The sequence below is a fragment of the Pararge aegeria genome, chromosome 20 (genome assembly GCF_905163445.1).
Source record: "Pararge aegeria chromosome 20, ilParAegt1.1, whole genome shotgun sequence".
NCBI classification, from domain to species: domain Eukaryota; kingdom Metazoa; phylum Arthropoda; class Insecta; order Lepidoptera; family Nymphalidae; genus Pararge; species Pararge aegeria.
In genome coordinates, this window is record NC_053199.1 from 16210389 (window position 1) to 16226566 (window position 16178).

At 38.5% G+C, this 16178-nt stretch overlaps 1 protein-coding gene across 1 annotated transcript in view; it reads right to left on the minus strand.

Moving 5' to 3' along the window:
• The window catches only part of LOC120632673 (chondroitin sulfate synthase 1), a 55694-nt gene extending 46006 nt beyond the window's left edge, over positions 1 to 9688 (minus strand). The window contains exon 1 of the mRNA XM_039902624.1: positions 8613 to 9688. Coding sequence (XP_039758558.1) covers positions 8613 to 9377 — 765 coding nt within the window. The 5' untranslated portion in view covers positions 9378 to 9688. The remainder of the gene's footprint in view (positions 1 to 8612) is intronic.
• Positions 9689 to 16178: the final 6490 nt, after the last annotated feature.

The following is a 16178-nucleotide window of genomic DNA, read 5'->3' on the forward strand; positions in this document are numbered from 1 at the left end:
AGCTGGCTGATATATCAACAACATAATCTTCGGGCATTCAAACAAACTACAATAGGCTACTTGAGGCTTTCCTTCCCCTGAAGCCTTACAATAATTTAATAATACTATAATAATCAATATCCAATGCAAACAGCGATTCAGAGTAAGTATCTAGTTATGAAAAATTTATTTTATATAAAAATATTAATGGGACCCAAAAGACAGAATTCCCTACCGAATAGCAAAAACAATATAAGGACGTTATAAAGATCAAAAACAAAAGGATGCATGTCCTCTGAACAAAGCTTTTCTAAACCTACAGCAGACGATGACCACGGACATTATTCGTATCTGTGACGGTAATACATTCGTGGTACCAACTTACGACTATATCGAAAATTATCACCAAGCTTAAGAAACAATTACCCATTATCGCTTACCTAATGACCTACGTTTTAAAACATTGCAAGACAGCAAACACTTAACATAAATATTTCTCACATGCCAAGATAATTGAGACGCACAATATAATCTCAGGTTAGTTACTTAACAACTTAGAATTTTAATATTGTCTTTAAACAAAATCATCATCATCATCTTCATCATTACCATCATCATCATCATCAACACATTACCAGTCCAATACAGGGCATGGGTCTCCTCTCAGAATGAAAAGGGTTTAGGCCGTAGTCCACGCTGGCCATGTACGGATTGGTCTTCACACGCCATTGAGAATGGACTCTTAGGCATGCAGGTTTCCTCACAATTTTTTCCTTCAGCGTTTAAAGTAAGTGATGTTTAAAGTGCTTAAATTAAAAAACGCACATATTTCCGAAAATTTTTATTTATCGTTAAAGATCTAGTATCTTTCTAATGTTTTCTGTACTAATGTTATAAATGAAAAAATGTCGGTTTATTTGTTTACTACCTCACTCACTTCACTGACCTTGACGAAATTTGACACACAGACTATAAAGTACTATAATTTTATAATCCATTCCTTAGGGGTTTAAATAATAAACGTTTTTTACTATTCTACGGCCTTAGAGCGAAACAACTTTGCAAAATTTTTCATCCTGTAGAGAGACATAGGATCGTTAGCCCGCGAAAAAATAAATAGGTTACTTTCGTTGATTTTATTTTTGAAATTTATTTATAATCTATAAGACATAGGATAGGATGACGAATTCGAAGATGTCCTTTCCTTTATAACTATCAGAAACAATGTGAAATAATAATTATATATATATATATATAATAAGTAGGATCTATTGGCCAGCGTACCTTAACACTTTCGAAATCAATTCTATATTATTAATGAACAATTTTACTGTAAAAGTTGCTGCGACTATTTTAAGTAGTTAAGAGTGCTTAATCAAAAGTAAAAAACAGTATTTTTTGTTATCCTTATCTCAAGGATCATTGATTTCTCGGCTTGATAAATAGCTATGCACCTGCCTAGATAGGTCTTTAATTATATTCGGTAGAATACCTATCACCTACCCAGAATTACTTTTTCTTACAATACGTTTTTAATTATTAAATCTTTAGACCAATATCTAATTCAATGGTATAATAAGCCATGTAATCGTGACGAGCGATTAAAAGGGTCAATTGTGAAAATAGGGGTTCCACAGGGGTCTATAATAGGATATGTTCTATTCCTCATTTATATTAATGACTTTTATTACCCTGTTAGATAGAACTGGTATTGTTTGCGGATAATTCTATTTATTGGATACGGTGTTTACCTGTAAGTAGATTTACATTTTGTCTTCATACCTTATAAGCTAGATAAAATTGTTTTTTTGAAATGTAAAGCTGTTGGTAAACCAAATAAAAAAGATAAATAATAATAATATATTATTGTTTAAAATTAATAGACGTAAACTATCTGTCGGCGACTAGCTTTTACCTTAGTTTAGAATAATTAATATAAGTAGTAAAAGTAGTTGAATAATTATTATAAGCAGTTAACATTTAAGATATTTAGGTAGAATAGATTTTATTTAGATGTTAACTAGACGATAGTAATATAGTTAGACTGAATAAGAAATATTATTAAATAAAGAGTCTCCATTGGCGGTCGAGTACTTTCAAGCTCGCTAGCTCACCAAAAGTTCTCGACCGAGAAATTAACATAAATAGACCACTCTGGCCGAATGCCAGTCAGTCGTCCCGGAGCATTGAATCAGGAAACATCTCGTCTTTTATTGCGAAGAAACCTCAAGAACGGTGTCGCTACCCCCACCACGGGCTACGACTACCTGAACACGGTGGAACTCACGACCGGAGTGCGCAGCAGACGGGCGCCGACCAGCGCACGAGACAGAGCTCCAACTCTGTCTCAGAACATAAGGCAGGGTTCTTATACCTGCCTTATTTCGCGCCTCGTCACCCAGTGGGACACGTTCCCTTGGCGTTGGTTCGGCATAAAACGCCGACGCGCCGCAACAGTTGGTCCTTCGAGCCGGATATATTGAAGAAGAATTCCTGTCGTGAGGAGAATTTGAAGCCTAGAATAAGGATCTGGAGAGATGCCTCTCTCTAGATCAATGAAGGATGAGCTCCGCGCGGCCTCTCAGCGAGAAGAGAAGGCGATTACGCGCAGAACACAGGAGACATCAGAACACATGGCTACAGATTCTTCACGAACTGAATCACCAGGAGCCACCGGGATGAATTTCAATGTCTCCAGAAATACAGGGGAAGATTGACTCAAGCAGTAGACCGCTGGGAAAGAACTGACAGAGCGAAAGAACCTTCTAGAACAAGAGGCCATGAAGAACAGTTCTATAATGACTGTAGTGCCTGGAGGTTCAGTTCGCGCGAAATCATTTCGGTTCAAGAAATCTGCAGCCAGGCTTCGCGAATTAGAAGCAGAAGAAGAACTGCTGCAAATAGAACTGAGACTAGCTTGCATCAGGCTAGAGAAAGAAAAGATTATCGATGATAAAGCAAACTATGTGGAGAAGGAACCTGCCTTTGTTGACAGATCAGTCCATGCCCGGAAATGGATGGAGACTTCTTCTTTGACCGAAGTCAAAGATGAAATCTCTGGGCAACTGATAGAAGACTGTCAAACACTGGCTGTAAAGACTGAACATCCTGCAGCACCTACAACTCAGGCTTATATTACAGCTGGCGCTATAAGACAAGCATTTGAGAGTCACATATCGTCAGCAGCAAGACCATCTCCTCCGGCTCATCATCAAGATAATCAAGAACTACCCTACTACGACGGAAATAGCTCAGAATGGGTGGATTTCAGAGTGGTGTCCGATGACATTTCAAAGGCGTACACACCGACGCAGAACATGACGCGATTGAGAAGAGCTTTAGAAGGAGCGGCAAGAAATACATTCCTGAGCTTGCTTTACCCAGATGCCACTCCAGATCGAGATATGAAAGCTCTTCAACGTCGCTATGGAAGACCAGAATCACTTATGACAGGAGAACTGTATCGAATTAAGACTATTCCGAACATTGAAAAGGATCCAGTAATGGTGCGAGAAATAGTTGAGAAGTTGCCATCGTATCTGAAGTTCCAGTGGTACGATGCCCAGGAAGGCCAAGAACCAGCAGATCTCGCATTGATGGCATCATTTCTCAACCTACAAGCAGGCAGGAGCAGAGCTTACGCACCAATTGAGAAAATGAAGCAGCCACGCGACCACGAATTGAATGACGCTGTAATTGAATCTTACGAACAGGACATCAATTACAAAGAACGAGGAAAGAAAATGCCGACCCACCCGGATATTAACCAGAAGACGAGAGTTGCTATTGGTACCATCGCCGAATCTCAAGAATGGTGCTTCGCACGGGGGGGAGACTGTCGGCGACTAGCTTTTACCTTAGTTTAGAATAATTAATATAAGTAGTAAAAGTAGTTGAATAATTATTATAAGCAGTTAACATTTAAGATATTTAGGTAGAATAGATTTTATTTAGATGTTAACTAGACGATAGTAATATAGTTAGACTGAATAAGAAATATTATTAAATAAAGAGTCTCCATTGGCGGTCGAGTACTTTCAAGCTCGCTAGCGCACCAAAAGTTCTCGACCGAGAAATTAACATAAATAGACCACTCTGGCCGAACGCCAGTCAGTCGTCCCGGAGCATTGAATCAGGAAACATCTCGTCTTTTATTGCGAAGAAACCTCAAGAACGGTGTCGCTACCCCCACCACGGGCTACGACTACCTGAACACGGTGGAACTCACGACCGGAGTGCGCAGCAGACGGGCGCCGACCAGCGCACGAGACAGAGCTCCAACTCTGTCTCAGAACATAAGGCAGGGTTCTTATACCTGCCTTATTTCGCGCCTCGTCACCCAGTGGGACACGTTCCCTTGGCGTTGGTTCGGCATAAAACGCCAACGCGCCGCAACAGTTGTGTACGACTTTGAAATAACGAGATTAAGGAGAGTTTTAAAAGGAGCGGCAAGAAATACATTCCTGAGCTTGTTTTGCTCAGGTGCTACTCCAGATCGAGATATGAAAGCTCTTCAACGTCGCTGTGGAAGACAAGATCCACTTGTGATGATAGAACTGGATCAGATTAAAACCCTTCAAAACATAGAAGAGAATCCAGTCATAGTGCGAGAACTAGTTAAGAAGTTGGCATCGTATCTAGAGTTCAAGTGGAACGATGCCCAGGAAGACAAAGAACCAGCAGGTCTAGAATTGATGGCAGAACTTCTCAACAAGCAAGCAGGCATGTGTGGAACTCACGACCGGAGTGCGTAGCAGACGGGCGCCGACCAGCGCACGAGACAGAGCTCCAACTCTGTCTCAGAACATAAGGCAGGGTTCTTATACCTGCCTTATTTCGCGCCTCGTCACCCAGTGGGACACGTTCCCTTGGCGTTGGTTCGGCATAAAACGCCGACGCGCCGCAACACTATCTTTTGACGATGTAAACGATTCTCTTTCTAAAGTAGTACAATGGTTTGAAGCTCGTTCAGTTCTTAAATAAAATAAAAAAGTATGTATCAGAAAATGACTTGATTATATCTCTAAACCGCATTGTGTTTTACTTAAATAATAAACAATAAAAAATCGGAATTAGGTATACATAAGTTCATTTCACGTAAAATTAGAAAACAAATCAAACATGTATTTAACTGGCACAGATTTTTTATAAAATTCATATCCTTAAAGCGAATTAAGCGCCAAGTTAATAAATATAGGTATCGTAGGCTTTCTTCTATGGCCGATCCCACAATGTCTGACGAAGTCTGAACTCAACTCTGAATTCTATAACGCGTTTGCCATTATTTTTACGTCTACGTTATAAATAATTGCTAGCCTCATAAATAGTACAGACGACATTAATTAATCATTAATCACAAGCTGTTACTCCGTCTTCAGTTCCGCGCTATCATTGCGGAGTAGAGATTCCGGAACGATTATTATCTTATCTTGTCCCCCTTTTTTGACGCAAAGAATAACCGATACCGTACTGAGGTCATATTCGCATGCAAATATTGTATTTCTGTAATGCATGTTATCCAAATACATGCAATGTAGAGGTTTGAAGATGTATTACGGCGGTGAGCGCGGTTGTTTTAAGTTGGAGGTTCCAGGTTCGATTCCCGGAAGGCGCAATTTGGGAATTTATAATTTCCGAATTTTCTCTGGTCGGAAATTTATAAACAAGCACGGCAATTAATTTTTATGTATATAGAAGAAGAATAGATGAAAGATAGAAAGACAAAAACTCAATTACTGAATAAAAGTTATAGCTAATGTTACCTAAACCAGTTAAATAGGCGTCATATTCGCATGGAATGGTGCCAAAGCGTTAAACATCCATGCTGATGTTTACCCTTACCGTAATGATTACAAGTACCTAGAAAGTTAAACTTTGAATTTGACATGATATGCATATTGTACCTTTATCTTTTTTTTTTTTTTATTAATGATAGGCCAGCGTTTGACGACAATCATGCCCGTTAGAAAGCAATGATGAGGTCTAGGTTGGAGCACGCTTGCCTAGAAAAAGCCTATTCACTCTAGCCTTGAAGGTACCTAAATTATACGTGGCAGGAAACACAGTTACCGGGAGGGCGTTCCACATCTTAGCGGCACGTATCAGAAACGTGGATAAAAAACGTTTCGTGCGTGTTGATGGGCTATCAACCACATAAGGATGCCACCGCTCTCGGTGTCTCGCTGTTCTGTGGTAAAAATCTTGATTCAAGGACAAATTTTACTTCAGCACCGTTATGTTGTTAATATCTGATGGAAACGTACCTACTAAACGCTTTTCCACGTTTCTAAAGCGCACCGCATAGAACCTTTAACTCCCGTTTTCTCGGCCACCTAAGTATTATACATAACTTCACGAGTTCCTTCAAATTAAGAGCGGATAGGCATATTTTATACAAGAAGGCACTTTAGGCATTATAATCAAGTGTAAGTATAATCAAATGCTAAGCCAAAAAACCTGTATGGTAGGTGTTATTACAATTATGTAGCATGACACTTCTTGCGTGTCTGTAGGTCAGAGATCAGACGGGTCTACAGCGTTACATAATCTATGAATGAGAATCAAACAGCATCCCAAAACTGTCGCTCGGTAACCGGTTTCTGACGCCGCACCCGCAGCCGCTCAGCTCAATTCTGTGCGAGAATTTGAGCTTAATATTTTTTGCAGAGACGTTGAACCTAAACTAACGGCATATGCCTGAAATTCGGTTCAATTGATTGCCGTTTTGGTGATAAAAGCCGAGCTTCCGAGTTGAGAATGCGGATGCCACTTTTTTCATTTCATTTCCCAATTCTTGAATTTGCTTCGTTACTTATATTCGTAAAGTAGCCCTAATTTACGTTACATGCATGGTTAGATAACAAAGATTAACATTGGGATAAGAAAAGAAAGCGGGGCACATACCTCGGAGAACCGATGGACGTTGGGGTTCCAAGGTGCTAGAATGGCGACCCCGCACAGGTAAACGTAGTGTTGGCCCGCCCCCAACGGGGTGGACTGACGACATTAAACGAGTCCCTGGGAGCTGCTGGAAACAAGCGGCCAAAGACCGTGGAATTCGGAACTCCCTACAAATGACCTATGTCCAGCAGTGGACTTCAATCGGTTGAGGCGATGATGATGATGATAAAAGAAGGATACAAATTAACGATACATTAATTTATCTTTTTAACAGTAAATCGTTATAACATCATGAATATGTGTACTAGTTAAAGATCTAACTGGGACTGCTGATTTGCAAAAGGTTTGGATTTTTAGGGGTTAAAAATATTTAGAGGGGGATTCGAGGGGCTTGATTTAGTTTTTTTTTTTTTGAGGACACAAATTCTAGGTGTGTTTTTGGAGATACGCTGATGTTAAAATGTAAGTACCTAACTATTGCTTCCCCGTGGCAAAACCAAAAGAAAATCCCTAGTCGTTTCTGAGATTAGCGCGAATTTTTTACAGCATGTAGTAGGTAGGCACTTAGTGTTGTGTATATCCTTCATAGATAATTATTTAGGTATATTAACTTTTACTTATTTTAGTTTTGTGGGTATTGGGAACAAAGGCATGAGTAAAATACAGAAAAAGCTAGACTCAATCTGATAGAATGATAAAGATCATGTCAGCCATAACTAATCTATTGTTTTTTACATTAACTAATAAATTCAATAATATTAAACGATTTCTATAACATCACAGACAATCGTTTTGATTTTTTAGCAAAATGTGAAAGTTTTGCTTAGACTTCAATTGGTGCTTTATTTTTCTAGAGTAAGAGTCCTAAAACATTTCGACAAACAAAGTATCGCAAAAGTGGTTTCTATGAAAATCTACGGGGTCCACGGGGCTGGTTCTTAATTACTCGAAGATCCGTATTTGATCCGAGCAATTAAGAACATCGAAACTGCAATGAAAATATTTTTTTAAAACCTGAAATCCTTTTATTTTGAACCTGACTTGAAAATTTATTTTCCTCAGTATTACATTTCCTGTAACAAATGTTTTTTTTTGCATTTTTATCGTACTAGTGTTTAAGACCATCATACTAAAATGCTACCTTTTCCAAAGATCTATACATAAATATCTAAAAGTAGAATTATTTAGCTACTTCTTCTAGATAATAATATTTTATTTTTAGGGTTGCTAACCAATTTACAAAAGAAATTTCTGATTACAAAGCTCCACACTTCGTAGAAAGAAGACGATTCTTCAAGGCAAAATATGCATCATTGTTTTTCGTCGACAAAGACTCGGGCAACCGATCCCAAGTTATCTTTACCTGTTCGATAGCCTTTTTCACCTCCTTACTAAACGATAAGCAAATATTTACAAACGAAGATCTTTGTAGGATCTGATGAACCATTCTGAGAATAAAAACACAGCCTAAAGGCACTCCTAACTTAAATGCAAAATTGATGTTAACCACATGTTATGAAACTCCTGATCGACGGTTAAGCAGTATAATAACTGGATTAAATTGCAAAACTTTTTGTTAGTAATCAACCGATCTCGTAGGTAATTATTATAATTTTAAAATTCGCAATACAAAAACAGCCCAATCAAAAGAGCTCGCATAATGGTGTTTTAAAAGCGTATTAGAAAATGAACTCTAAACATTAGGGGCGGAAAGTAAAAAAAACAAAACTTACATCATAGCTCCAGGTGCAAGAAACGCCGGCGAATTTGGCAACACATCGACCCAGCTCGACGTCTTCGTGTGTCGTATAAAGGTGCTTCAAACAATACTTGACGTGAGGGGCGACTCTCCTCATTGTCTCTCGAGATATCAGCACTCCGGGCCCACCCATACAAAAGTTTTCATTGTAATCCAAAGCTAAAGCGTCCTTTTCATTATTCGTTCCTCGCCCCGCCTGCCCGATGAACTGAGGTTTCCTACTGTCAACTGAACGTAAAAACTCCCCTAACTTATCACCCCTCACATAAACATCATCATCTGCACGCATGAACCACTCGAACCTCTCGCCGTAGTGTTCATACATGTACAGCAACATCAGGAAGGACTTCTTCTGAGGAGGGTAACTATCGTCAACACTACGCAGCGGGATCAAGGGCAATCCCGGCGCACGCGAAACCTCCGAACTGAAGAAAGCAATCCTTCCGGGCAGGTCCTGCGCCCACGTTTCGTAAACAGCTCTCGCCCTACTAGTCAAATACTGTTCAGCTGTCATAACACCAACAAACACTAAAGTTCTATTAGAGTTGAACAAAGTTTCATCAGACTTTAAATCAACAATCGCCAAGGGATCTGGCGCGACATACAATTTAGCAGAATCTGCACAAGCTTCTATAGAAGTCCTCGAGGAAGGTCTTAAGCACAATTTTAGGAATACACCGAATGTGACGCCGGCAACTACGCCGGCCACGAGATGCATCCATTTACTCCTTCGCGGCATCTTAACAGGACTACCTCAACAAACACATCCACTGTTCCCCGGCGACCGCACGTGCATTCCAGGAATATGCCTTATAACTTATTCGCGGGGATAGCATAAGCGGGCGGTTCTAGGCATTTTGACAGATCACATTGCCGGGCAAATTATCACGTCACGCAAAATCGATCACAAGTATCGCGGTGTCACGATCTAAATATCGAATTTGCAGATGCTATCGACTGCGCGGACGGAGCGAGCGCGGCGAGGCGCGACGCGTGTCGAAATGCGAGCCGTTCATTTTACGGTGACGATACTGGAAACCCGTTTGACTCGTGCGCCGCTCGCCGTACTACTGCAGTATGCAAGTGGGCCGCCTCAAAACAAAACTCGACCACAGCCGTCCGGCAGTCCGAGTCCGCAGGCCGAAGCTTTATATCTCGCTTCCACTCACACGTGGACGTATATCGTTCCTTATCTTGGCTAATATAGTAATGCTATATTCGAATGAACTTGTCCCATTCATCGGTGGGCAATGACAAGGAATGATAGACAATGCGGTGTTATGCGAGCATTGTCTAGCGAGCCGGGTGGCGGAAACGTGGTGTCGCTTGTAAGGAATTACGCGGCGACGTCAAAGGCATCTCTTAACACCAGCGGCGTGAGCCACTGAGCGCTGAGTGCGTTTTGCGTGAGCGGAGTGGTATTAACATACGGATAAATTACTTGCATCCGATGTCTTTCTCGATTATTAAAACTAATTATGGATTCATTGTATTGGTCTCTGGGTGGCTACAACGTTATTTCCACGGAACGAAACCAGATAAACTGTTTCCTGAAGGGTAAAAAGGACCTAGATGGTGGTGTAAACACAGGTTTTTAGTATATTAGACATGTTTAATAAACACCGATCGAAGGAAATCGTGGAAGATGGTCTAAATGAATTATTATCTGGGATACAATATAAGACTATTCATTTCCAAGATCACTGTTCCTAAATTTCGAACATTTCGACAGAGAGATGAAAATTAAGAATTCACTAAAAATATCTTATCATTATCTTTAGCCGATTTCTCTAATACTTATTAACAAATTGTATGGTGCATTCACCATTACTAAATTGAATGTTACCATTGATGAATCAAACCATTGCAACCAATTAATTATGCTATAATAAAAATAGTATAGTATAGTAATAGAAAAACTAAAATCACGTTTTTATAAATAAATTAAACTAAAAGGTAGAAATTAGTTTGGTTTTATACCGAGCATTTTTTTTTAGTTTTTTTGAAGTATGTTTTTTTTTGTGTTGTTATTTTTTTTTTGTAACTATTTCACCAAAATAAACGTATGCAGTTACCGGTTTCGGCAGCTCAGAGGCTCCCGGTTTAATAAGCTGTCTACTTGATGTGAAAATGTTTTTGTAAATAAAGGATGTTCTTAAAGTTTGTTTGCGACGAAGGGTTTAATGTATATTACTTGTTGAAAGTTCGTCTCAATGCAGTTTTATCTGTTTTATGAAAGTAAAAAAATCAATGAAGTGCAGTCTCAGCCGCACATATGTGTCGATCCCGCCGGCGCAACTCATTTGCTTGACAGATGGGATCCTGAGAACCCCTAAGAGCTGTAGCACACGAGCGCAATTTTAAATTGCATTTAGTTATTTATAACTAAACTATTATAGTCTAGCATTTTCTGCTTATGAAGCGTTCATACATATATGTAGATATGTTTACATAATTGTAAGGGAATGGTGATAACTTCGTTCGCCAACTTAAACCTAAAACTACGAGGGTTCTGAACGCGCTTTGGTCTAAGAAGAGCCCACAACAAACTTAGCCAGGTAAAAATTATAAATCGATACTATTTACTGGACTCCAGGTTTACTAACATGAAGAACAAATTTTATTTCATAAATAATGTCACTTCATTTCACTCCCTAGCTTTAATTCTTTCATTTAAATTCTTGGAATAAATTAAGTTATCGTATATACTAACCTGTGCTCGCTGTGACTACTTAGAAGTGGAATTATGTTACCTTAATCCATAACTAAAATACATTTAATTTTGTTGGTAGACCTTATAAAAATGAATAAAATACATAAATAAACCAAGATGTTTTAAAACTTATCGTGAAACTCCTAATGTTACCTTATAAACTAGTATTATTCTGTGAACTGTTATATCTTACTTTCTAAACACATATTGATTCTCCACAAAGGGGATCTCTTCTGGTGAAAAGACTTTGACGACCTTCCTGGCGCAACAGTAGGTAAGCGTAATGAATTTAAGTAGGAGGTCCCGGTTTCGATTCCCGCCAGGGACGATTTGGGAATCAATAATTTCTGAATTTTCTCTGGTCTGGTGGGAGGCTTTGGACGTGGCTAGTTACCACCCTACCGATAAAGACGTGCCGCTAAGCGATTTAGTGTTCCGGTGCGATGTCGCGTAGAAACCAATTAGGGTTATGACTTCCACACACCCTTCCAGGTTAGCCCGCTATCATCTTAGACTGCATCATCACTTACGACTAGGTGAGATTGCAGTTAAGGACTAACTTCTAATGAAATAAAAAAAAAACCTGTGAGTCTTCTCCGGTCCGTTCGTCTGCCCAGCAGTTTTATTAGAATCGAAAATTAGCAAATCACAGCTCACTCGTTTTCTCTACGCTTAACAAACGCTTAAGTACTAAAAAATTATACGTACAAAACGGAGAAAGTATAAATACGAAATAAGTTACTAGCAAAGCGATGATAGCGCATTGGGCAGGAGTTCATCTTCCCTTTCGGGGATCACTTCTAACTTTTTTTAGTTATGTGCTTTTTAAGTAATAAAATAAGGGCCTAGCTTCAACAGTGAAGGAAAACATCGCGAGGAAACCTGCATGCCTAATGCCTGAGAGTTCTACCTAATGTTTTAAAAGGTGTGTGGAGTTCACCTATCCGCACTAGGAAAGCGGGGTGGAGTCTTAACCCCTCCTCATTGTGGGTGGAGACCCGTGCCCTTTAGTGCGCAGGTAGGGTTGGTTGATATAATGATGATGAAGATGCTGATAATGCTCCTTAAAACTAAGCCTCAGTGTGAAGAGACCCTAAGGGCGAGTGGAGGGCAGCGCCACATTTCGGCGCTCTGCTCTGAGGGTTGAATTCATTAGAGACGGCATTCTTGTAACCTTAGACGCGCCGCCGCGGGTCCATCATCATAAAGATATGACAGTGTAATCAAAAGTTTCGTTTATTTTTGTCATACGATCCGCTTCGCGAGACCATTACCCACTTTAAATAAATATTCCCGTGACAAAGCTTGCAAAACTTATAATAATTGGGTAGGTAAGTACATATTGAATACATATTGAAACTATTGAATAGTATCCCTACCCTACTAACCTATCCTATCCTATCCTACTTATATTATAAATGTCAGTTTGTTTGTTACGCTTTTACGCAAAAACTACTAAACCGATCGTCATGAAACTTTGTACAAATATTCTTGGAAGTGTTAGAAGTAATATAGGATACATTTTATCCCAACATTAAGCTCCGTTCCTTTGGGAGAGGGGATGAAAGTGTTTGACGATTTTACACCATAACTCCGACAAATTATAACGGATTTAAATAATTATTTTTGTAGTATAGAGGTTATAATATGTGTTTAATTTTGCCCAAACCTCGTGTAGATCAGCATGTGGTTGGAGATAGAGGACAGAACTCCTCAGCGAACAGCAACAAACCCCTCATTTAAGGCTTAACGATATTGAATACTTTGAATGCCACATCAAAAAACAAAATCAAACGCAGACGAAGTCGCGGGCAACAGCTAGTATAGACATACAACTTAATTTTAAAGAGTACTTAATTTAAAGAACACTGTTATCAAACACTGAACGAATTGCGCATTTTAAATACGACATATTGCAGCTACAGAATTCACTGAATTCGGATTGAAACCGTACTATAACTTTTATTATAAAAAAAAATACTGTACTGTACCTTTGTCTACTAATGTTATAAATATAATAAAATAACGATTGAAAATGCCATTCGTGAACGAATAAAGGTACGACAAAATGAAGTATCACGGAATTGTTCCTCTTTAAAAGTTCTAAAAAAAAGTTCGAGACAGCATATAATGACTATCTTTAAAATTGAATAATACTTGGGTGAAGTCGCGAGTACCGCTAGTTTTTTTATAATTTCGTCCTGTCCAAATCCCGTAGGTATATCATCAGCTATACAATGTTCTCTGGTCTGGTCTGGGCTTTGCCTGTGGCTAAATACCACTCTACCGACAAAGAAGTGCCGCCGATTTAGCGTGCCGAGTAGAAACCGATAAGGGTTTTGGCTTATTACTGCAATTATGACAACAGGTTAGCCCGCTACCATCTTTAACTGTGTCATCGCTTACCACTAGGTTATGGAGGGTAGAGGTAAGGAGAGTCATCTGTGTTTATGAAAAAGTGTCGTCAAAATGTATTAAATTAGGATGGCGCCACATTTGCATCAGGGTCACTCTTAAAAGAAGCGCCAAATATAAATATTGTTAGAGTAGGCTTGAAAAATAAACAAGGAAGTATGGAGATACAAGGAATACCATACCATACCATACCATACCCTGTGCATCCACCAGCGCCATTGTGGAGGATTTTTGAACTGTTATTTAGCGCAACAACTGGACACTTTTTCAACTTTTCTCCCATATAAGATGACTCTCCTTACCTCTACCCTCCATACACTAGGTGAGATTGCAGTTAAGGGCAAACTTGTCATATACGTGTAACGGAATTACGACATTCTGTTGAAGGGTGCATAAGTATATTTCATAAGGAAACACAATGTAAAAATATTAAATCAAAAGAATCATATTTATTTTTCCATACAAACTTATTCAAAACGTTCTAAGTGTTTAATTATGACAAACCTATAAAAAACCGACACGTGCATAGTATCTACGCTACCCGACGCCTACCTAATTAAGAGACAGGAGTTAGGTAGGTACTTGATTTTACTTTTGCATGTGAAGGCTGGCATTAAGTGGAAACTATGGCAAAGGTTGACTCAAAAACTTTTAGCGTTTCTATTTCACAGATAAAACTCAGAGACAGTAAATAGAGTTCCTCTAAAGCCTCAGAACGTGGACGTTCAACGTTGTATAAAAAGTTAGACCAAGAAGGACTTCCTTAATCCTTTCATAATGATCCGCAGCTGAACAAGTTTACTATTTGTTAGAAACCCTAACTTAAGACCACAGATTAAGAATTAAGAAGAATATTGACAGATTGTCATTGTCTGTGGATATATGCCGTTTTAAAAAATTAAGCATCCGTTAACAAGCATCCGTTCACTTTCAAAGCTACTGAATTGTGGAAAGCACTCTGATTGAACATAAGACAATCGAAGTCACTCGGCATATTTAAAAATGCTGTTAAGTCTCATTATCTCGCTCAATAAAGACGACTATTATTTATTTATCTACTCTAACTCATATCTAAGTATTTATGGTATGTTAAAGTATATATTAGTATAATTATTTTTTATATTTATCAATAGTATTAGTTGTATTTGTGTAGTTTGGTTTATGTATTACTATGTTGTTATTCGTATGTATGTTTTAAACAGTGTTCCGCATCCTAAGGTTGCCTGGCAGACATCGCTACTTAGCGATAAGGCCGCCTTTTGTATCCTACTACATTTTCGAAGTGTTTGTTCTTTTTTTTTTGTTTTCCTGAACTTGGTCTGGTGTCCAAATAAAGAGAATAAATAAATAAATAAAATAAAATACAGTTTTAGTCGGCATTACAGTTAAAATCATGAAAAAATGGATGTGCACTATTATTTAAATACGGTGAATAGTTCTTATATTGTAGCCCACCGAGGGATAATAAAAGTCAATAATTGTCGAGTATTATTATGTGTTGTATTTTCATAAGCTTTGTGTTGTATTATTATTAAGAAGAGGAGGGCTCGTTAACATACAAGACCAACAAGAAAAAATAGTTAGTTTACGTAATCAACATTTATCAGCCGATATCAAAGGCGGTTGTACCTACTTATATCATAGTTTTCATTTCGAGAGTAGTTTTACTTGTAAAGATATTTGAAGAATGTTATTACACATGTAACTAAAATATTTTCAGTTAAGCTACAGAATTGCTGGAATAATCAAAAATTCTTATTAAATTAGATTAGGGATACTTTGCATGTTATTTTAAGTGCTTACTCTAATTTTGTAAAGTGTACCTACGAATTGTAACATGTAAGATATTTTAATTTTGTAACTAGCGTTTCCCCGCGGTTTCACTGCGTTATCTTAGGGTCGTTGCGTGGAAAAAAATAATAATATTGACTACACAAATACCTTACTCATACACGTAAACCGACTCGTAACTTTAATTAAGCATCATCCAAAATAAACTAATCGACCAAATAACATACTGTAATGAGTAATCAACCTACATAAGATTGTCCTTATAAAAAAATCACTAATTTTTAAGGATTACTAGCATTATCAAAATATCAACCCATTACCGCACCACTATAACCGGGCACGGGTCTCCTCGGACGATGAGAAGGGGTTAAGGCCGTAGTCCACCACGCTGGCCCATTGCGGATTGGTGGACACCACACACCTTCACCGTTGAAGCAAGTGATACTTTAATTGTTTAAAACGCGCATAACTTATATTAGAAAAGCTATAGATTCGTGCTTGGGATTCGAACTCGGCCTTCCGAAAGTGAAGTCGAAGTTTTACTAAACTATCACCCCTTCAGAATAAATATTACATGCCTAAAAATTACGATTGAAAATGCCATTTTCAATGTTTAAAAAC